Consider the following 17584-nt stretch of genomic DNA (forward strand, 5'->3'; position numbering starts at 1 on the left):
ACCAACTAAAGGTTAAGGCAACTATGCCTAAATGCCCCAGCTGCTACAAAGGGCCAGGCTCTGGAGTCACATGTCCCTTTAGTCTAGTCAAGCCAGTATTTATTTATTTATTTACTTACTTGTTTGTTTGTTTGCTTTTTAGTTTTCTGCAAGGCAATGGGGTTAAGTGGCTTGCCCAAAGCCACACACATTTGAACCCAGGTCCTCCTGACTCCAGTGCTGGTGATGTATCCACTGCGCCACCTAGCTGTCCCCAGCATGCATTTATTAAACGCCTACTGGGTATCAGCTTCCTGAACTACATGCTGAGCATGCAATCTTAGGCTATCAGAGTGTTAGGGTAATAGATTCAGAGCCAGAAGGGGACAAGACTTTACAGACATCAGGTTCCCATTTCAAAGATGAGAAGACAGAGGCACAGAAAAGGATGCCATTTATTCAAGATCATGAGTGTCAAAGGCAGAATTCGAACCTGGATCATTCCATAATCCACCCCCAGTAAGCTACCACCATCTTCCCTCCCATCAAAGTTTGTAAAAATATTGGAGGGAGCCGCTCCTGCTGCCCCAAAGTGAGAAGCCAGCTCCAGGACTATAGGGAACTTCACTCACTGGTGTACACAGTAGGGGCTCACATTAATGCTGGCTGCTCCATAGGTTGTTCCCATTTTATAGACTCAGAAAGAGAGACCTTGCCAAGAGTCAACAGCTTCTAGGAGTGGGGGATGGGATGTGAACCCAAGCCTTCCTGACTCCATGAATATTGTCCCTATTTTATAGCCCCAGGCCCAGTGAGGCTGAGATCCCTTAGAGAGCCCATGTCACCTCTTCCACTGAGGTCTCTGGCCTCCGTGATTGGGCTCCAGTCCTCCTCCTCATCTTTCATTTGTTGCCAACGTCAAAACGTCACCCGGTCTCCTTTCCTCCTTCTGACTTCCCTTGGCTCTGTCCTCTCTCACCCTCCCTGCTAAACTGCCTGGCCTCCTCCCCAAGGCCTCAGATCCAGAGTCAAATGAGGCTATGCAGGCTAACTCTACTTTACAGATGGGGAAACTGAGCCTCAGAAAGATTCTGTGGTCTTATCTGGGGAGCAAAGGAGGCTGGAGATGCAACTAGACATCATTCTGGTCAAGCCACCAAAGCTCAGCAGTCTTGCTTTGCTTTGCCCAAGGTTCAGGCAACGACAGGGGGTGCTGGAAGCACAGAGAAATGAACTCTAAACCTGCCTGCAGGACCTTGGGGGCCTCAGTTTCTCTTTCTGTAAAAGATTCCTCTTTCCTCTGAAGCTGTGGTGCTATGAACTGGGTCCACTGCCCTCCATCAGTATGGACATTCTCACTCCTTCTGGACCTCCTTCCCCCCACCTGCTTGGTCCTTCTGCCGGCCCTTTAAGATGAAGAGCCCCCACCCCGATGTCGTCATTTTTCTCCATGGCAACACTAAGTCGACAATTATCCCAGTGGATCGAAAGCTGGAAGGGACAGAGAGTCTTCCTTCCAGTCCTCCTTCCCCCACCTACTCCCTTTTATGGATGGAGAAACTGAGGCCTGGAGAAGGGATGGAAGACTGGATCTGGTCACTTAAGTTGTCAGTCAGAGCTGGGACTTGAACCCAGGCCTTTGGACCCCCATGGAGACTTATGTTCTCATCCTGCAGTTTCACTAAGATATAGATGACCCACTTTTCACTCTCTGGGTGGGGAGCGAACAGGGGGAGGAAGCGGGGGAGCCACTAATGAGGAGCCAGAGCCATGCAGGGAGAACAGGGGATTGATTTAGCCCAGAGGGAAGCAGGTGCCAGCCTCTGAGATGAGCCGGCTTTGGCTGGCCAGGGTTTCTAGGACGGATGGAGGGGGTGAGAAGAGAGCAGAAGCGGGCTGGCTGGTGGTGGGGGCCACCCACCCACTCAGCTCCCCATGATTCTGGAAGAGGCTGTGGCTCAAGGATGATGCTGCAGACTGAACCATTACTCCGGAGCCATGGGACCTGGAGGGTTCAAGTCCTATCTCTGATGATGACTACGTGTGTCACCTGGGCCGTCATCAATTGCTTACTGGCCTCAGTTTCACTTTGTGTAAAATGGGAGGAAAAGTGGAACAGATGGTCTCTGGGGACCCCCAACTTTGTCTCTAGATTCCCCAGGGGATGACGGTCTTGATGGATACAGGGAAGAGGGCACAGGCTTCTCAAAAGCCCCCCCAGGGCAGCCCAATTGACTAAGATCCCTTTGCCCAGACAAGTGGCCAACCAGCCTGGGTCCCAAGGCTCCCTATGCAATCCCAAAGGGGCCAGGTGGAATAAATTTCCCATGAGACCCAGCCCATGAGGATGTGTTCCCCATGCTCCTTCTCTTCTCCTTCAGTGGGTCCTCAAATGACAAGACCACAAGGTCCTTCCCTGGCCGGCATCTTCTGGATGCTCCCCACACTATCAATGGAGATATCTCATGTGGACTGCCCATCCATCAGTCAGTTGGTCAATAAACACTTATTAAGAACCTGCCCTTGGTGGGCAAGGGGCAAAGGGCTGGTATTTTCTTTCTTTTTGGGGGGGAGGTTGCAAGGCAATGGGGTTAGTGACTTGCCCAAGGTCACACAGCTAGGTCATTATGAAGTGTCTGAGGCCGCATTTGAACTCAGGTCCTCCTGACTCCAGGGCCAGTGCTCTATCCACTGAGCCACCTAGCTGTCCCTGGGATTTTCTTATGGACCCCCTGGCCTCTAACTCTATGACTTTGTGACCTCAAGCCCAGCTAGCTACAAGTCCACAGGGGCCCTCCTTGCTATGACTGTTGCCCAAGAGGCAGAGCCCCAACATCAAGGATGCAGAGAGGCACCATTTGTCCCAAAAAGGCTGCCAGCTGCTCTCCAAGGGCTGGGGGTAGGGGCAGGGGTCATTCTTGGGGGTGGCTTTGGAGAGAGTGGAGGTGGAGGAGGGTAGCCCAGGACGGCCTCCATCACACCCAGCAGCCCTTCCCACTTTGAATTATTCCACTGATCCTGTCTGCAGGCTGGTAAGCTCCCTGAGGGCAGGAACTATCTTTTGCCTCTTTTTTGTATCCACCCAGAGCTTAGCTCAGTGTCAGCCACAGGAGGTGCTCAATCAATGCTTACTGAGAGAGTGATGGCCAGAAAGACGCACCCATCACATCTCCGTACTTTCAGTGACTCCTTCTGCTTGGCTTCCAAGGCCCTCCACAGTGTGATTATGGCTTGCCTCTGTTTCTTCACAATCTACCACCCTCTAGGACAAGCATGGCTTATCTTCTCCAGCTCCTTGTAACCAGAGAGGCCACCTCGGTGCCGCCTACCTAGTCAGCTCCTCTTGCCCATTTCTGGGAACAGAGGTCAGCCTGCTGTGTAGCTGTCTCCTCAGGTCCAGGGATCCATCACTGGGGATACCCAATGGTCACAGTGATGGAAGAGTCAGCAACATTAATGGGGTTCATCAAACTGACCCTTTAGTACTGGAAGCTGCAGAGGAAACAAAGCTCTTTCCCTCTGAGTAGAGAAATGGGAGGCTACAGGGGTCAAATGCTGCATACAAGGCTGTGGTGGTGGAAGGGCATAAAACCTTAAAAAGCATAACCCAGGGCAGCCCCACTTGAGGGCTGGTCAGACCTCCAGAGGAAGGTCATTTCCCCTCATGATCACTGCCTGGTCTGGGGGCGGGGCATCCTAGAATTACAACTCCAGAATCCTAGAGATGGAGGTCGAACTCAATCCTGAACAAAATTGTCCTCTGGTCTCTGCTTGAAGACTCCCAGGCCGGGGTGCTCCCTCCCTCCCAAGGCGGCCCATCCACTGCCAAGCAGCTCCAATTGGTAGCATTGTCCCTCGGTGGAAATGAAGTCCTCCTCCCTGACCCCCAGACCTGAGCAGGCTCCCCTCTCCGTCTTCTTCTTAGGGCCCAGCTCTTAGCATTGGGCACTGGCTTGTTCATGAGATTGAATGAAATCACTGAGCTGCTGGGGATGTCCCTGAAGCCCAGGCCAGACCGGGTCCCTCCCCTGCTCTATAAGCACCAGGGGCGCCCCATGGCCTTTAGGAAGAAGTACGAGACCATCCATGGACCATCAGAAGCCTTTCTGAATCTTCTTTTTAGGTTTTTTTCAAGGCAAAGGGGGTTAAGTGGCTTGCCCAAGGCCACACAGCTAGGTAATTATTAAGTGTCTGAGACCAGATTTGAACTCAGGTACTCCTGACTCCAGGGCTAGTGCTTTATCCACTACACCACCTAGCCGCCCCTGATAGTAAGCTTTTTTTTTAAAAAATTTTTGCAAGGCAATGGGGTTAAGTGGCTTGCCCAAGGCCACACAGCTGGGTAATTATTAAGTGTCTGAGGCCGGATTTGAACTCAGGTCCTCCTGACTCCAGGGCCAGTACTCTATCCACTGTGCCACCTAGCCGCCCATCAGAAGCCTTTCTAAAGGGGCCCCAAACTAACCTACCTTTTCAAGGGAATTATGGATGATTCGCTTCTAAGGTCTGGCCAACTGGCCCCCATTCCTTCTGTCTTTTAACAGCCCTGCTATCCCGGAGGCTGGGAACACCCCCACCTTCTCCTGTCACTCTTCAGAATCTCCCCTCTCCTCAGTCCACTACTGTCTCCTTTAGGGAGACTCCTCTGCTCCCCCCAGACCTAACTGCCTCCTATTGACTTGGTCTCCACATAGACCTACCCATGTTCTCGCCCCTGACAGAGAGCAAGCTTGGTAAGGGCAGGTGGTCTTCATCTCCTCCCAGTGCTTGAGAGAAGGCTGTGGCAGTCTTTATTGTTTGCTATTCAGTCATTTCAGTCGGGTCCAACTCTCACATCCCCATTTAGGGTTTTCTTAGCAAAGGTCTGGGGTGGATTGTCATTCCCTTCTCCAGTGCATTTTACTGATGAAGAAACAGGTAAACTGGGTGAAATGACTCACCCAGAGTCACACAGTCTGAGGCTGGATTCAAACTCAGGAAGAACAGTCCTCCTGACTCTATGTACCACCCAGCTTCCCCAGGCTAGGACATGGCAGGAGCTTAATAAACACTGTCAATAAGTCAATAAGACTGACCCCAGGGACTCTGGATAATGAGGATCAGGACCAGGGCAAAACCCACCACCCTTTCAGTGGTCTGTGCTTAAGGCCCCCTAGATGACATCCCTCTCACGACTGACAAGCTCTGACATCTCCTGTTCTAAGGCCCCTCCCAACCCTGACATCCCCCTTTCTAAGGCCCCTCCTGGCTCTGACATCCCCTGTTCTAAGGACCCTCCAGCTCTGCCATTCTGTGATTTAACCAGTTTAACCACCAGCTTGATCATGCATTTTTTTAGAAGTGCCAGGTCACCACCTGTACCAACTGCTGACCTGGCAGACAAGTCTACCTTGGAGCTGGGTGTTGGCCCATTTCCCATGTAGCACAATGGGCCCCTTCAGGGCCAGACCTTCACCCCCTAAGGCAGTGGCTGTCACCCATCTGTCATTGGCCTGGGAGGCTGTCAGACTGCCCCATCCAGACTAGTGGTCCCCTCAGGCAGAGAGAGGAGAAAAGTGAGGCTTTGGGGATCCCAGGCTGGTCCAGGGGTTTGACCAGCAGAGAGGGGTGACTTCAAGGCTCTGGAATCTGCTCGAGCCTCTCCTCATTTACAAATGAGGTGCTACTTGTGAAGAAGCCCTTGGCACCATTCCCAGAATACAGTAGGCATTTAATAAATGCTTGCTCCCTTCCCCCCTTCCTTTCCCATGGCCCCATGTAGCTCATCGTGCCTTGACTTAACCCTAACATCATCCTTGGAAATGAGGAGAACCAGTAGGAAGACTGTGGGCTCTAGATAGGAAGAAGGACTAAAGGGTGACCCCACCCACCCAGTGTGATTTCAAGTCCCCTCAGGCCCAGATGAATGAACACCAAGAACCCCAAGAACTGGCTGATTGCTGAGTGACTATCATGATAACGGATAAAGACTGGATATGGGGAAGTATTACAGGATCAGTGAAAGGCAAAGTGTTGTTCCCAATAGGCCAGGGAGTTGGATTTGAAGTCCTGGTAAAATTCTAGAAGGCAGCCTTAAAGGGATGGTTGGGTGTCATCTGATGATGAGGCTTGTCCTTTGTTCTTTTTTTTTTAATTTATTTAAGGCAATGGGGTTAAATGACATGCCCAAGATCACACAGCTAGATAACTGTTAAGTGTCTGAGGCCAGATTTGAACTCAGATACTCCTGTCTCCAGAGTCCGTGCTCTATTACACTGTGCCAACTAGCTGCCTATTGTCCTTTGTTCTTGAAGAAGACCCTGACATTTGAGGAGGTGATGCCATGACAAGCAATGAGTGAGGGGGGGCTGTGTTAAGACGGGCAGCAACTAGACAAGGAAGCAACCTTCACCAAGAGCCAGCCTGGTTCCATGTAAAAGGATCATGGCAGATGAATCTCATTTCTGGTAAAGGTAGAAAGGGGGAGTTGGATGGTGATACAGTTAGATGATATTACTACTGTAGGCGTCACAAATGGTCCACTGTCCCTTGGCAGAAGTTTAACCTTTGTTCTTTCCACTCCCTTCATCAATATTGTCACCACAAGCCAACATCAGATCTGGGCTATCATTGTTCCTGGATGGGATGTGCCAATTTGCTCCCCACTCATAGGATTGAACTTTTCAGACCCAAATGTCCTGCTTATTACTCCCCTTTGGGGTATAAACTATCTGAGGGTAACATTGTCTTTGCTTTCCCTTTTGTAGAGAACCACCTCCAGGTTTGTACTCCCCCCACAAAAGTTGATTTTGGGATGATTTCAGAGGCCAGGGTCTGTAGGCCACTGAGGGGGGCTCATAGAAGCTTAGTACATTGCTTTAGACATAGGAAATGCCTAATACATGTTTTTTCCATTCAAATAAACTCCTTTTGCCTTAGTTTACTCATCTGTAAAATGACAGGGTTGAACTACATGTCAATCTAGTTAAGCTCTGATGATATGCATGGGTCAGTCATCAATGCCCATGGACTAGTTTGACATTGGCCTAAGCACTGGAGATACAAGGCCAGCACGTGGTTCCTGCCCTCACGGAGCTGCTGCTCTAATGGGGCAAACAACATGCAAACCACCATGGAACTGACCTCAAAGGTCAGCTCTAAATCTGTGCTCCTAGGAAGCTCAGTTTCCTCCATTGTTAAAATGGCCACAGCACCCACCTCTCAGGCAGCTGCAAGGGCTGAGTGGCATAAAGGCTTTGCAAATCCCCAAACACTCTAGACAGGAGAGCCATTGTCAATCCTATTTGGAGCCTCCTACTCCGCTGACCTTACCTGAGGCATCCTGATGTGTTCTTGAAGACAGTGGTCCACTCGGCATCCCGAGGTTTGGAGTCCTCATTGGGCTCGCTCTCCCAGCCCGAGTGGGGGACAATCACCTCATTGGTCAGAGTCTGCAGGCCATGGTTGATGATGACCATCTTGAGGGGTTCGTAGGAAGACAAGTTCCACAGTGTGCCTATAAGAGAGGTGTTGACCATTCAGGGAATGCCTCAGAACATTCCAGGGAAGAACCAGGAGCAATTGGGGTGGCTAAAGAGACCCACTGAACCTAGGTGAGAATGGATTGCCTCCGGAGGTAGTGAGCTCATCATCCTTGGAGGTCTCCATGCAAAGGCTAGATGATTCTGAGGAAGTGGTCTTGCTGAGGTCCCTTCCAGTATTCACACTCTGTGACTCTTCACACCAAGACCCCTTGCACATGGGTGGTACTGGTGGGCATGCCCCAGTGTAACTGTGTGAAGGGATCTGGGCAAGCATGACCCTCATAAGGGACCCTTGGATGAGGACAAGCTTGGCACCACACATTTCTTAACCTCGCTGGCCCACAATGACCTTGGATGTTCAGAGACTCGGGTGACAGTCCAGATCCGACCTGATTCCACCCAGTGTAAGAATCCAATCCAATCAACCTGACTTGAATGGCCATTAGTATTGGGGCCTGGGATCTAAAGGAAAAACGGCCTCCTCTCTACAACATCCAGGATACGTGGGCCTCCTCACATCAGATGCCTCCTGGGATGGAGACCTTCTAGATAGTCACTATTGGAGGTCCCATTTCTCTCATGTCCTGGCCTTCCACACCAATGGAGACCAAACTTGCTAATGGATAAAGTATCAATGTGCTGTCCTCTGGTCCCATAGATCATCCTTGTATCTGGCCAGGTACCCCCTCTCTCCACATGGGGTCTCCCTCAGAATGGAGATTCTTGGAAGGCAAAATCTTTTATGTGTATCAACTGCTTGACTCAGTAAAACTTAATAAGGAAATAATAATGACAATATAAATGCTTTTCATTCATTCATTCATTCATTCAAATGCTTTTCTCCCCATTCATCCATTCATTCATTCGGTGCCTTTTGAAAAGTACTTGAGATCACAGTGACCACAGAGTTCACAGGGCTAGCGGCTAAGGGCCAAGACTGAGATTGATCAGGAATCAGGGACAAGGTAATAACTGGACTAGGGACTGGGATTAGAATGACTTAAAATAGGGAATGAAAAAGGAGAGGGGTAAGGAATGCCAGTGAGGGTGGGATGGGGAGGTAAATGACTATGGGAATCAGATTGGGGAAGAATATATTGGAGGGACAGCTAGGTGGTGCAGTGGATGGAGTACTGGTCCTAGAGTCAGGAGTACCTGAGTTCAAATCCAACCTCAGACACTTAATGATTACCTATCTGTGTGACCTTAGGCAAGTCACTTAACCCCATTGCCTTAAATAATTAAAAAAATTTTAAAAATAAAGAATATATTGGAATGGGTATAATGGAAAGAGATGTGTCTGGGAGAGAGTCAAAGAGAGTTTGGAGACAGCTTAGGGATCAAGAATGAAGACAGAGGAGAAGAGGATGAGCAAAGGAAGAAGGAGAGAGATAAAAGGACAGACAGAGCAAGGGGTGGAAACCAAGGACAGGGTTGGAACTGGGGTGAGAGAAGGGCTAAGACTGGGGTTGGTGCACCCTCTGGGTGGGTCCATCCTGTCATTGAGGGAGTTGACTGTCCACTTACCAGTGATGAGCTCCCGCACCTCCATGTCATTGGTCTTGCGCAGGAGCCGGATGAGGGCAGGGATGCCATCACAGCCTTTGATGGCGACCTTGTTCTCATGGTCCCGACCGTAGGAGATGTTGCGTAGGGCTCCACAGGCCCGCCGATGCACCTCGGCCTTGGGGTGGTCCAGGAGCCCCACCAGGATGGCAATGCCCTTTAGGTGGCGCACGTCCTTCTTGATCTTGTCATTCTCATAGCAGAGGTGTTGCAGGTAGGCGGCTGCATTGGACTTGACTGGGTCAATGGGGTGGCTGAGCATGGCAATCACCTCAGGCAGGTCTGGGTCCCGCCACCGAGGGTCCTTGCGGATGCTGTCAATGGAGGGTGACCTCTTGCCCAGACGGTCAATGCTGGCCATGCTGCCCCTCTCAGGTTGGGCCAATGGGGCAGCATAGCTGCTGTGAATATAGGGGATCCTCTCGTCAATCATCTCACTTTCTGATGGCTCATCATAGGCTCTGAGGAGAAAAGGAACCAGGCTGGGGAAGAGAGTTATGGCCTGGGCTAAGAGAAGTTGGGCAGAATTGACCCTTGGGGTAGGGAGGAGGAGGGCAGGGCATCGAGGTAGGACCACTCAGGTAGGGTAGGCAGGAGGCTTGGCCAAGGCCCAGAGATCTTGGAGAACACAGGGCTAACCTCAATGGAGCAGGATGTTACTGGAGGACCAGCAGCATGCAGGGGCCCCAGAATGCTGGCCCCTCCAGAGGTAGCCTCTTGATGTCATCTGTTCCCTTTCAAAGGGAATAGAAAAACCAAATGCAGAAATAACTAAGCCGGAAAGGCTTTGGGGGAAGCCACTCTCGCTGGAGGCAGCTCCTGCCAGGTATAAATTCATCACTCCCTTCCTGGATTCCCCAGTTAGTCTAGAGAGAGTGCTCCCTGCAAACCAGGATGGCTCCTCCTCAGATTGCAAGATTAAGCCTCTGGGGGCAGCTAGGTGGTGCAGTAGATAGAGCACCGGCCCTGGAGTCAGGAGGACCTGAGTTCAAATGTGACCTCAGACATTTAATAATTACTTAGCTGTGTGGCCTTGGGCAAGTCACTTAACCTCATTGCCTTGCAAAAAAAACTTAAAAAAAAAAAGATTAAGCCGCTGGAGCCAGAAAGACCTGAATTCAAATCCAGATTCAGTCATGTCCTAGTTGTGTGACCCTGGGCAAGTCACTTCACCCTGTTTGCCTCAGTTTCCTCATCTGTAAAATGAGCTAGAGAAGGAAACGGCAAACTGCTCCTCTGCCCTTGGCAAGAACACTCCCAGTGGGGTCATGAAGAGTCAAATTTGACTGAAATGGCTAAACAACACATATACAGATGGTATATGCAGAAGGAATAGGGGGCGGTTTGGGCTCTGGTCCACTCTTTAGAGAGGGAGCTTGGAGAGCCCAACTAGCACAGTAAGGCCTGCTCTGTCCAACACACTAAAATGGGTAGGGCACTGTGAACTGGAGTCTGGACAATCCAACACTTACTAGCCATGTGACCCATGGCAAGTCACTGAACCTTTCTCAGCCTCAGTTTCCCCCTCTGTAAGACGAAGAAGTTAGACTCAATAATCTCCAAGGTCCTTCCAGTTCTGAATCCTAGGATCAAATATGATGTTTGATTGAAGGAACTAGGGCTATTCAGCCTGGAGGAGAGCAGACTTGGGGGGGAGGGGAGTATTTTTGTTATAACTCAAATATGTGAAGCGCTGTCATATGGAGGAGAGAACAGACTGGTTCTGCTTGGCCCCAGAAGACCCACCTGGGATGCATGCGAGGAAGCTGTAAAAAGGCAGAATTGGGCTTGAAAATCATTCTGACCGTTAAGTACAATTCCCTGATGGAGTGGGTCGCTACCACAGATGGATTCCTCTCCCCTCCCAGAAGGTCTCCTAGCGAGGCTGGATGCCCATTTGTCACACATGTGGCAGAAGGGGCACATGCATTTCTGAGTAGGCCTGAATAACTTCCGAGGCCCCCGCCAACTCTAAGATTCTGACACAAATACCCACCAATCAACCCAGAAATGCCAGTGCCGAGGAGTGGGGGCAGTTGTGTGGAGGAGGGATGAAAGAAGGAAGAGCAGGGGGGAGGTAGGGGGTGGGGTTCCTTCCTAATAGGAGGAGGAGCCCCGCAAACAGGCTCAGGGGTCCTTGGGAGGCTGTGCCTTGGTCTGGAGGAGGCTGAGCCCAGCTGCCTTTCTCTCTGAGCCTACCTGACCTCCCAGCCCAAGAGAATGCCATCTTGAGGGGCCAGGCCTGGACCTTGCCTCCCCTGTGGCTGCCAAGGGGGAGGGCATAGGCTCAGATTGATAAGCCCAAGTCCCCCTATTGGGGGGGTGAGTATTCTGCTCCTCTTCTTTCCTCCTGGGCATCTGGGAGTAGTTGAGCCACTGTCTTTAGGTTAGAGCCCCGGCCTAGAGGCATTCCTAGTGGGGGCAGAGGGTCTGGCAACCTCTGGCTCCAGAGACCTTCCATAAATACAAAGTCTTCCTGCTTGTATAGATGGGGTCTCCTGACATCCATGGGACATACACCATACTTTGGACATGACATGCATTATCTCCTGGCCTCAGTTTCTCCAACAATAAATTTGTATAATCATCCCCTTAATGACCTCTCTCCCTGAGCTGGCCCAAATGAGATGATGTCTGTAAACCTTAAGACCTCATGTAAGTGCCAGGGGCTTTAGGGCACTAGGAGCAGACTTGGGAGTTAAGATCTGAGTTCGATTCCTACCTGAGGCTGGGTAAATCAAGCCACCTCACCTGCCTTAGTTTCCTAAACTATAATCATATAATCCTAAACTATAATCATAGAAACATCCAGGGCTTGTTGTGGGGTCCAGGTAACTGCATGTCTATACAGTGCTCTGCAAACATTAAAGTGTCAGAGAATGTTCTAGTTGTTGGAACTAGTCACTCCCTTCAAAGCCAGGTCCTCCCACGCTGTTGGGAGCTTTTCCTTGATAAGAGCCTACACTAACCTCTCTGTACCTTCCCTGGCCAAGGTTCCACCAAAAGGATGGGGTTGAACCCTCCTCCAGGTGATAGCCCTGTCTGCTTCTGCTTCTAACCCAAGGCCATTTCTAGCTTTGAGGTTCCCTGGTCAAAGTGGGGGAGTTGGAAGACCCCTCCCCCATCAGTTCTAGGCTCTCTCTCTCTCCTCCCCCAAGAGCTCTATCTCCCTTTATCACTCAATAATCTCTCCTCCATGGAGATTCATGCTACTGGTCCCCCCCCGCCCCAGCTCACTGGCTCCTCATCTTTCTCCCCTCCCATCTCCTTGTGGCTATTACTCCCAATGCATTCCCCATGTTCAAGAATTCTGAAATTCCCTTCTAGGTCTCATCTATAAGACTGAGAGTGGCTAGGGAGTGCCAAAGGGCATAGAGCACTGGGCCTGGAGTCAGGAAGATTCAGCTTCCAAGTTCAAATCCAATTTTAGACACATACTGGCTGTGTGACCCTGGGCAAGTCACTTTACCTTGTCTGCCTCAGTTTCCTCATCTGTAAAATAATCTGGAGAAGGAAATGGCAAAACTAGTCCAGTATCTCTACCAAGAAAACCCCACATGGGATCATGAAGGGTTGGACAGGACTGAAAAATTACTCAACAACAATGAGAATACTGGCCCAGTCGTACCATTCCTATTCAATAAGCTCCAAGGGCCCCCTATGGCCTCAAGATTCAGTCCAAATGCTCTGCTTGGCCCCTCCTCCCACCCTGCTCCCCTCCACGTCCTCTTCCATTCAGTGCCCCCAACCTCTCTCCATCTTTGGACTTTGGACTCTGGACTTTATCTCTGGCGTTCCCCAAGCCTGGACTGCTCTCTTCTCCACACTGATCCCTGATGCCCCCTGGCTGCCTGTAAACCCCAACTAAAATCTTCCTCTTCTCTAGGAAGCCCCAGGCCTATTAGTTCAAATAACCTCCCTGATATTTCCTATTTAACTGTTTATCAATTGCTTTATATATTTTTTATGTTTTCTTCCCCCACTGGACTGTAAGACCCTTGAGGACAGGTTGGCTTTTGCTCCCTTAGAACTTAACCCAGGAATGCAGCAGGAGCTTAATAAATGCTTACTGACCATCCTGGGCCCTCTAAGGAATGTGAGGCTCAGCCCATCTGACACAAGCCCTGAGAGGGGGCAGTCTTGGGGGAAGCTGGGGGCGGTGCTCAGCCATTACCTGCCCTTGTGTGGCCGGCCTCTCTCAGGGACCCCCACAGGTAGCCGCCGGTTCACGGTGGAGTAATCCGGGTCCAGCTCGTAGCCTTCGTCATCCACCCCCAGGCTTCTGTTGTCATCCTCCAGCCCGTAAGGTTCGGGCTGGAATCTCTCGGGCTGAGAACGGCTGCTCATGGTGAGGTCCGGGCCGCTGCCCACAGGAGGCACCTGGGGCTGGGCCCCCGGCGGCCCATAGGCCTCCCTCCGGCTGGGCAGGGTATAACTGCCCTCCTCAGGTCGGTAGCTGTTGCCAGGCATGTAAGCATAGCGGGGCCGGTAGCCGACACCACGGGACAGACTGCCATAACCATCAGGTAGCTCGGCGCCCCCGTAGCTGCCACCGCTGACATCATGAGCGTGAAAGGAGCGGTAGGGTCCATCCGGCCCCTCCCCATAACTGTTGTAGGAACGGGTCAGGGTTGAGGAGGCCTGTGGGGGGAGGTAGCGCTCGCCATTCTTCAGGTAGCGCCGGTCGATGGAGTCGGTGTAGCTGCCCAGGGGGGAGGAGCCGTCCAGCACCGGGAGCCCGTCGGGCCCCAGGGGTACCTGGCGCACCGTCCTCGTCGTCACCGTCTTCACCATCTTCGTGACCTGCAAGGCAGAAGCCCACCATCAATGACTGGGTCTTTGGATTCCTGGCCTGAGAGCACCAAGGGAGCTGATCCCAAATTCTCCTTTTCTAAACAGTTGTATTAGTGTCTTTGCTTACTACACCACGGCTATTTCCAGAATTGTTCCTTTGCTCCCACATCCCAACCTCTTCTCTTGCAACAAAGAAAAACAGTTACCGTTGTGTCTCATAGGACAGACAATATCTGCATCCACAGGCCCCCGCCTCTGAAGAGAGAAGTATATCAACAGATAAGAAAAACAATGCCCAAAGACACAAAGAGAAATAAGAAGACTCAGTAGAATTCGAACTCAGGCCACAGCACAGTAGATTTGGAGCTGGAAGAAACCTTAATGATTAGCCAGTGTAATCCCCTCATTTTAGAGAGGAGGAAACTGAGACCTAGATGGATGAAGTGGCTCACCCAGGTAGTAAGTGTGGAAGCAGGTTTTGAAGTCAGGGCCTCTGACATCAAAATCCAGGGCATCATTCAGCTCTGATATCTGTGCGAACCCTGATGCCAGGATGGGCATTTCTGTGGGTAAACTGTTATCAGAGGCAGCCCAAGTGAAGTGGAAAAAACACTAGTTTGGGTTCAAGTCTGTTGACTTGCTGTGTGATCCGGGCACATCCCTTCCCTTCTCTGGAACTCAGTTTCCTCCTGTGTAAAATGGGTGAGACTATTTGCATTTTGTCCCCCAGGCCTGCTGTAAAGAAAAGCTTTCAGAGGTTTAGTTTTCTGTGACTAGGAATCGGTTTGATCATGGGCTTCCAAGCTGAGTCAGCAGGTAGAGGAAGCCTCCACAAGCACGGCGCCCATCCCTGCGGTCCTTCGCTACCATTAAAGCAGGGCCCAAGCCAGAGGAGCCTCCATAAGCTTCCCCTTTTCTGTTAACACAGCAACCAAAGCGGGGGAGGGGTTGGCAGGACAGCTGTCTGGATGGTTTATGGGCACTTGTAAAACAGATTCAAGGCTGGGGATGTACTCCAGGCAAAAGCATCCGGATGCTACCAGAAGCTAAGTGGTGAACCCTTAGGCTGGTGCCCGCCAAATGGGATCAGGCCATTAGTGCTCAGAAGGGAAAAGTCATAGGGGCAGCGGCTAGGCCTCTCCCCCCTCACCCCCAGACTCCTTCCTAGGCTGGTTGGCAGCAGCTGCCTCTGGCCCTGATCAGCAGCAGCAGCAGCAGCAGCAGCAGACCAGGGTCCAGGAGTGGATAGCTCATGTCAGTATCCTCTGGGAGAGGCTCCATCCCCAATGGATAGATCCTTCTGGACTTCCCAGTGCTTTCCTAGGTCCTGGCCCAGTCCCTGCTTGGGAGGGAGGAAGGGAGGAAGGGAAGGAAGGAGAGACAGAGTCATAGGCTGTGCCCATTTCATAGCCTCACCAAATTTCAAACCCTAAGATCTCCAAGATCCCCTAGTTCACACTGCAAAGCATTTCTCAAGTGTTTAATAATAACAACTGAATAATGAAGAATTGGATTTATTTTGATTCTTAATTTATTTTATTCTAAATTGTTAATTTTGATTTAAATTATTTATAAATTTATAGAAATTTAAATATTTAAATTATTTATAAGGAATTTATTTAGATTTAATAATTTACTAAAGAATTCAGCAATAAATAATAATTTATTATTACTGTGTCCTTAAGGAGCCTGCATTCTAAAGGGGAAAACATACTGGTACATATGAGACCTGGGATCCATCCTGGTAAGTACCCCCACATCACAGCTCTCACTTCCTTTTCTCACATGATCTGGGCAAACTCGACCCTTCCTGGACCCTTGAATAGGCCTTGTACTCTCCAGCTGCTAGGCCTTTGTTCAAGCTGTTCCCCCTGCCAGGCATGCCATTTCTTTCCTGACCCTGCCACAGAGATCACACCAGCCTTCTCGGCAGATGTCTCCCTGGATGCCTCCCTCCCCCAGTCACTCCTGTTATCCCATTGAGCGTCTCCTCAATGACCTACTGACAAGGGAGATTCTACTTGAAGGCCATCAGCCAGGGGTAGCTCCCTGCTCTTGGACTGGGTGGTCCCCGAGTTTCCTTCTTTCTCTTGATCCATAACCTTTCATGACCCGTGTGCCTTTGGCCATCTCACTTCCTGTTCTGGGCCTCTGCTTCTTCATCTGTAACATGAGGGGGCTGGAGGAGACAACCCTTGAGGATCCTTCTACTTTTCAATCAAGTGTCCAACATTCCTGTGGCCAAGTGATCCGTGTCACCCTAGAAATACAGTTCCTTTCTCTGGCATGCCCCCCACTCCCCTCAGGTCTAGGAGTCTCTGAAAAGTCCTGCTTTCAGCACAGCCCCCCCCCCCCATGCTGTCTCCAGCCCCCAACTCAGAGGCCCCGGTTGGCTGCATCTCCATGGCCAAGCAGGCCCCATCAGCCGACACATTCCCCCAGTAGCTGGAGGGTGGACAACACGTCCCTCATACTTAGGGGCCTCTTCCTGACTGGCTTCCCTCATCTCACTGTTCTCTGGGGGGAAGGAGTCCCAGCTATTTGGACCCAGGCCATGATCATCTGGGTCCCATCTGCCCTTCACCCTCCCTATCTCATCAAAGACATACATGCCAACAAGATGGGGAGGGGGTCTGGGACCAAACAAGAGCTTCTCCAATGGCAGATACCCTTTTGAGTCTGGTTGCTGAGGACCCATGAGGAGGAGGTGAAATGGTTTGCCTAATGTTACATAGGAGAGAGGCCTCAAACCCAGGGCCATGATGTACCCTACACCCCTCCTCATCTTCTCTCCCTCCTTGTCCCCCAGCACCAGCCTCCCAGAGGAGCTAACACAGCCAGAAAGAGGGTGACCTTGGGGGCAATTGTGCCAGCGCAGGTTGATCTAGCAGAAAGCTGTTCAGCCTTGCAGTCAGAAGCCCTGGATTCAAATCCAGATCTGACCCTTCCTAGTGGTGTGACCGAGACCAAGCCACTTCCTTCCCTGCCTCAGCCTCAGTTACCCTGTCTGTGAAACGGAGGCAATAATCTCAGCACCACTTCCTTCCTCCATGGCTTGTAAATGTTAATGTGCCGCAGAAATAGGGTTGTGATTCCAAATCGTTAACATTATTACAGGTTATTTTTCAAAATCATGAATGTCATTCAAGTCATTACTCCAACGCAGTTGGAGATGAAGGGGAAGAAAGAGGATTCTCACATGCATCATCTCCATCCCTTCTGGGCCTGTCCGTGGACCTGAGCTCAGCCCTGGCATCTGTGCCAGACTGGGATAGGTGCTGGCAAGGCTTTGCTTGGGCCTCAGTGATCCAGACCCATTTCCTTTTTCACCAGCTCCCCTAGCCCTCTTGGGGCTCTGGCCACGGACCAGTAAGCTCACCCTCCCAGTCTCTTATGGTGGGGGCGGGGGGAGTAGAAGACCTGGCCCAGCATCTCAGGTCTGATAGTTAGCAGCCAGGTGGCCGATCTGGGGCAAGTCAGGCGTCCTGCCTCTGCCAATCAACTAATTGGATGACAAAGGGAAAATCACTTTACCTTTTGGAGCCTCAGTTTTTTGATCTGTAAAATGGGGGGGGCTAAGGGTGGGATCAGTAGGGACAGCCAGATGGTGAGGTAAACAGAACACTGCAGGAGTCAGAAAGACCCAAGTTCAAATTCAGCATCATTTAATTATTAGTTGTGTGACCAAGAGCAGGTCTTTAACCTCTACCTACCTTAGTTCC

General features: G+C 50.9%; 1 protein-coding gene across 12 annotated transcripts in view; it reads right to left on the reverse strand.

Annotated features, from left to right (window-relative positions):
* Positions 1-17584, reverse strand: part of ARVCF (ARVCF delta catenin family member) — a 337170-nt gene that overhangs the window by 47234 nt on the left and 272352 nt on the right. For 11 of the 12 annotated variants that reach the window (XM_074206513.1, XM_074206512.1, XM_074206520.1 and 8 more), the window contains 3 exons: positions 13243-13871; positions 9030-9529; positions 7291-7474 (listed from right to left, as the gene is read on the reverse strand). In XM_074206513.1, coding sequence (XP_074062614.1) covers positions 7291-7474; positions 9030-9529; positions 13243-13871 — 1313 coding nt within the window. The remainder of the gene's footprint in view (positions 1-7290; positions 7475-9029; positions 9530-13242; positions 13872-17584) is intronic. The other variant, XM_074206510.1, reaches the window with a different exon arrangement.

This window comes from Macrotis lagotis, chromosome X (genome assembly GCF_037893015.1).
Source record: "Macrotis lagotis isolate mMagLag1 chromosome X, bilby.v1.9.chrom.fasta, whole genome shotgun sequence".
NCBI classification, from domain to species: domain Eukaryota; kingdom Metazoa; phylum Chordata; class Mammalia; order Peramelemorphia; family Peramelidae; genus Macrotis; species Macrotis lagotis.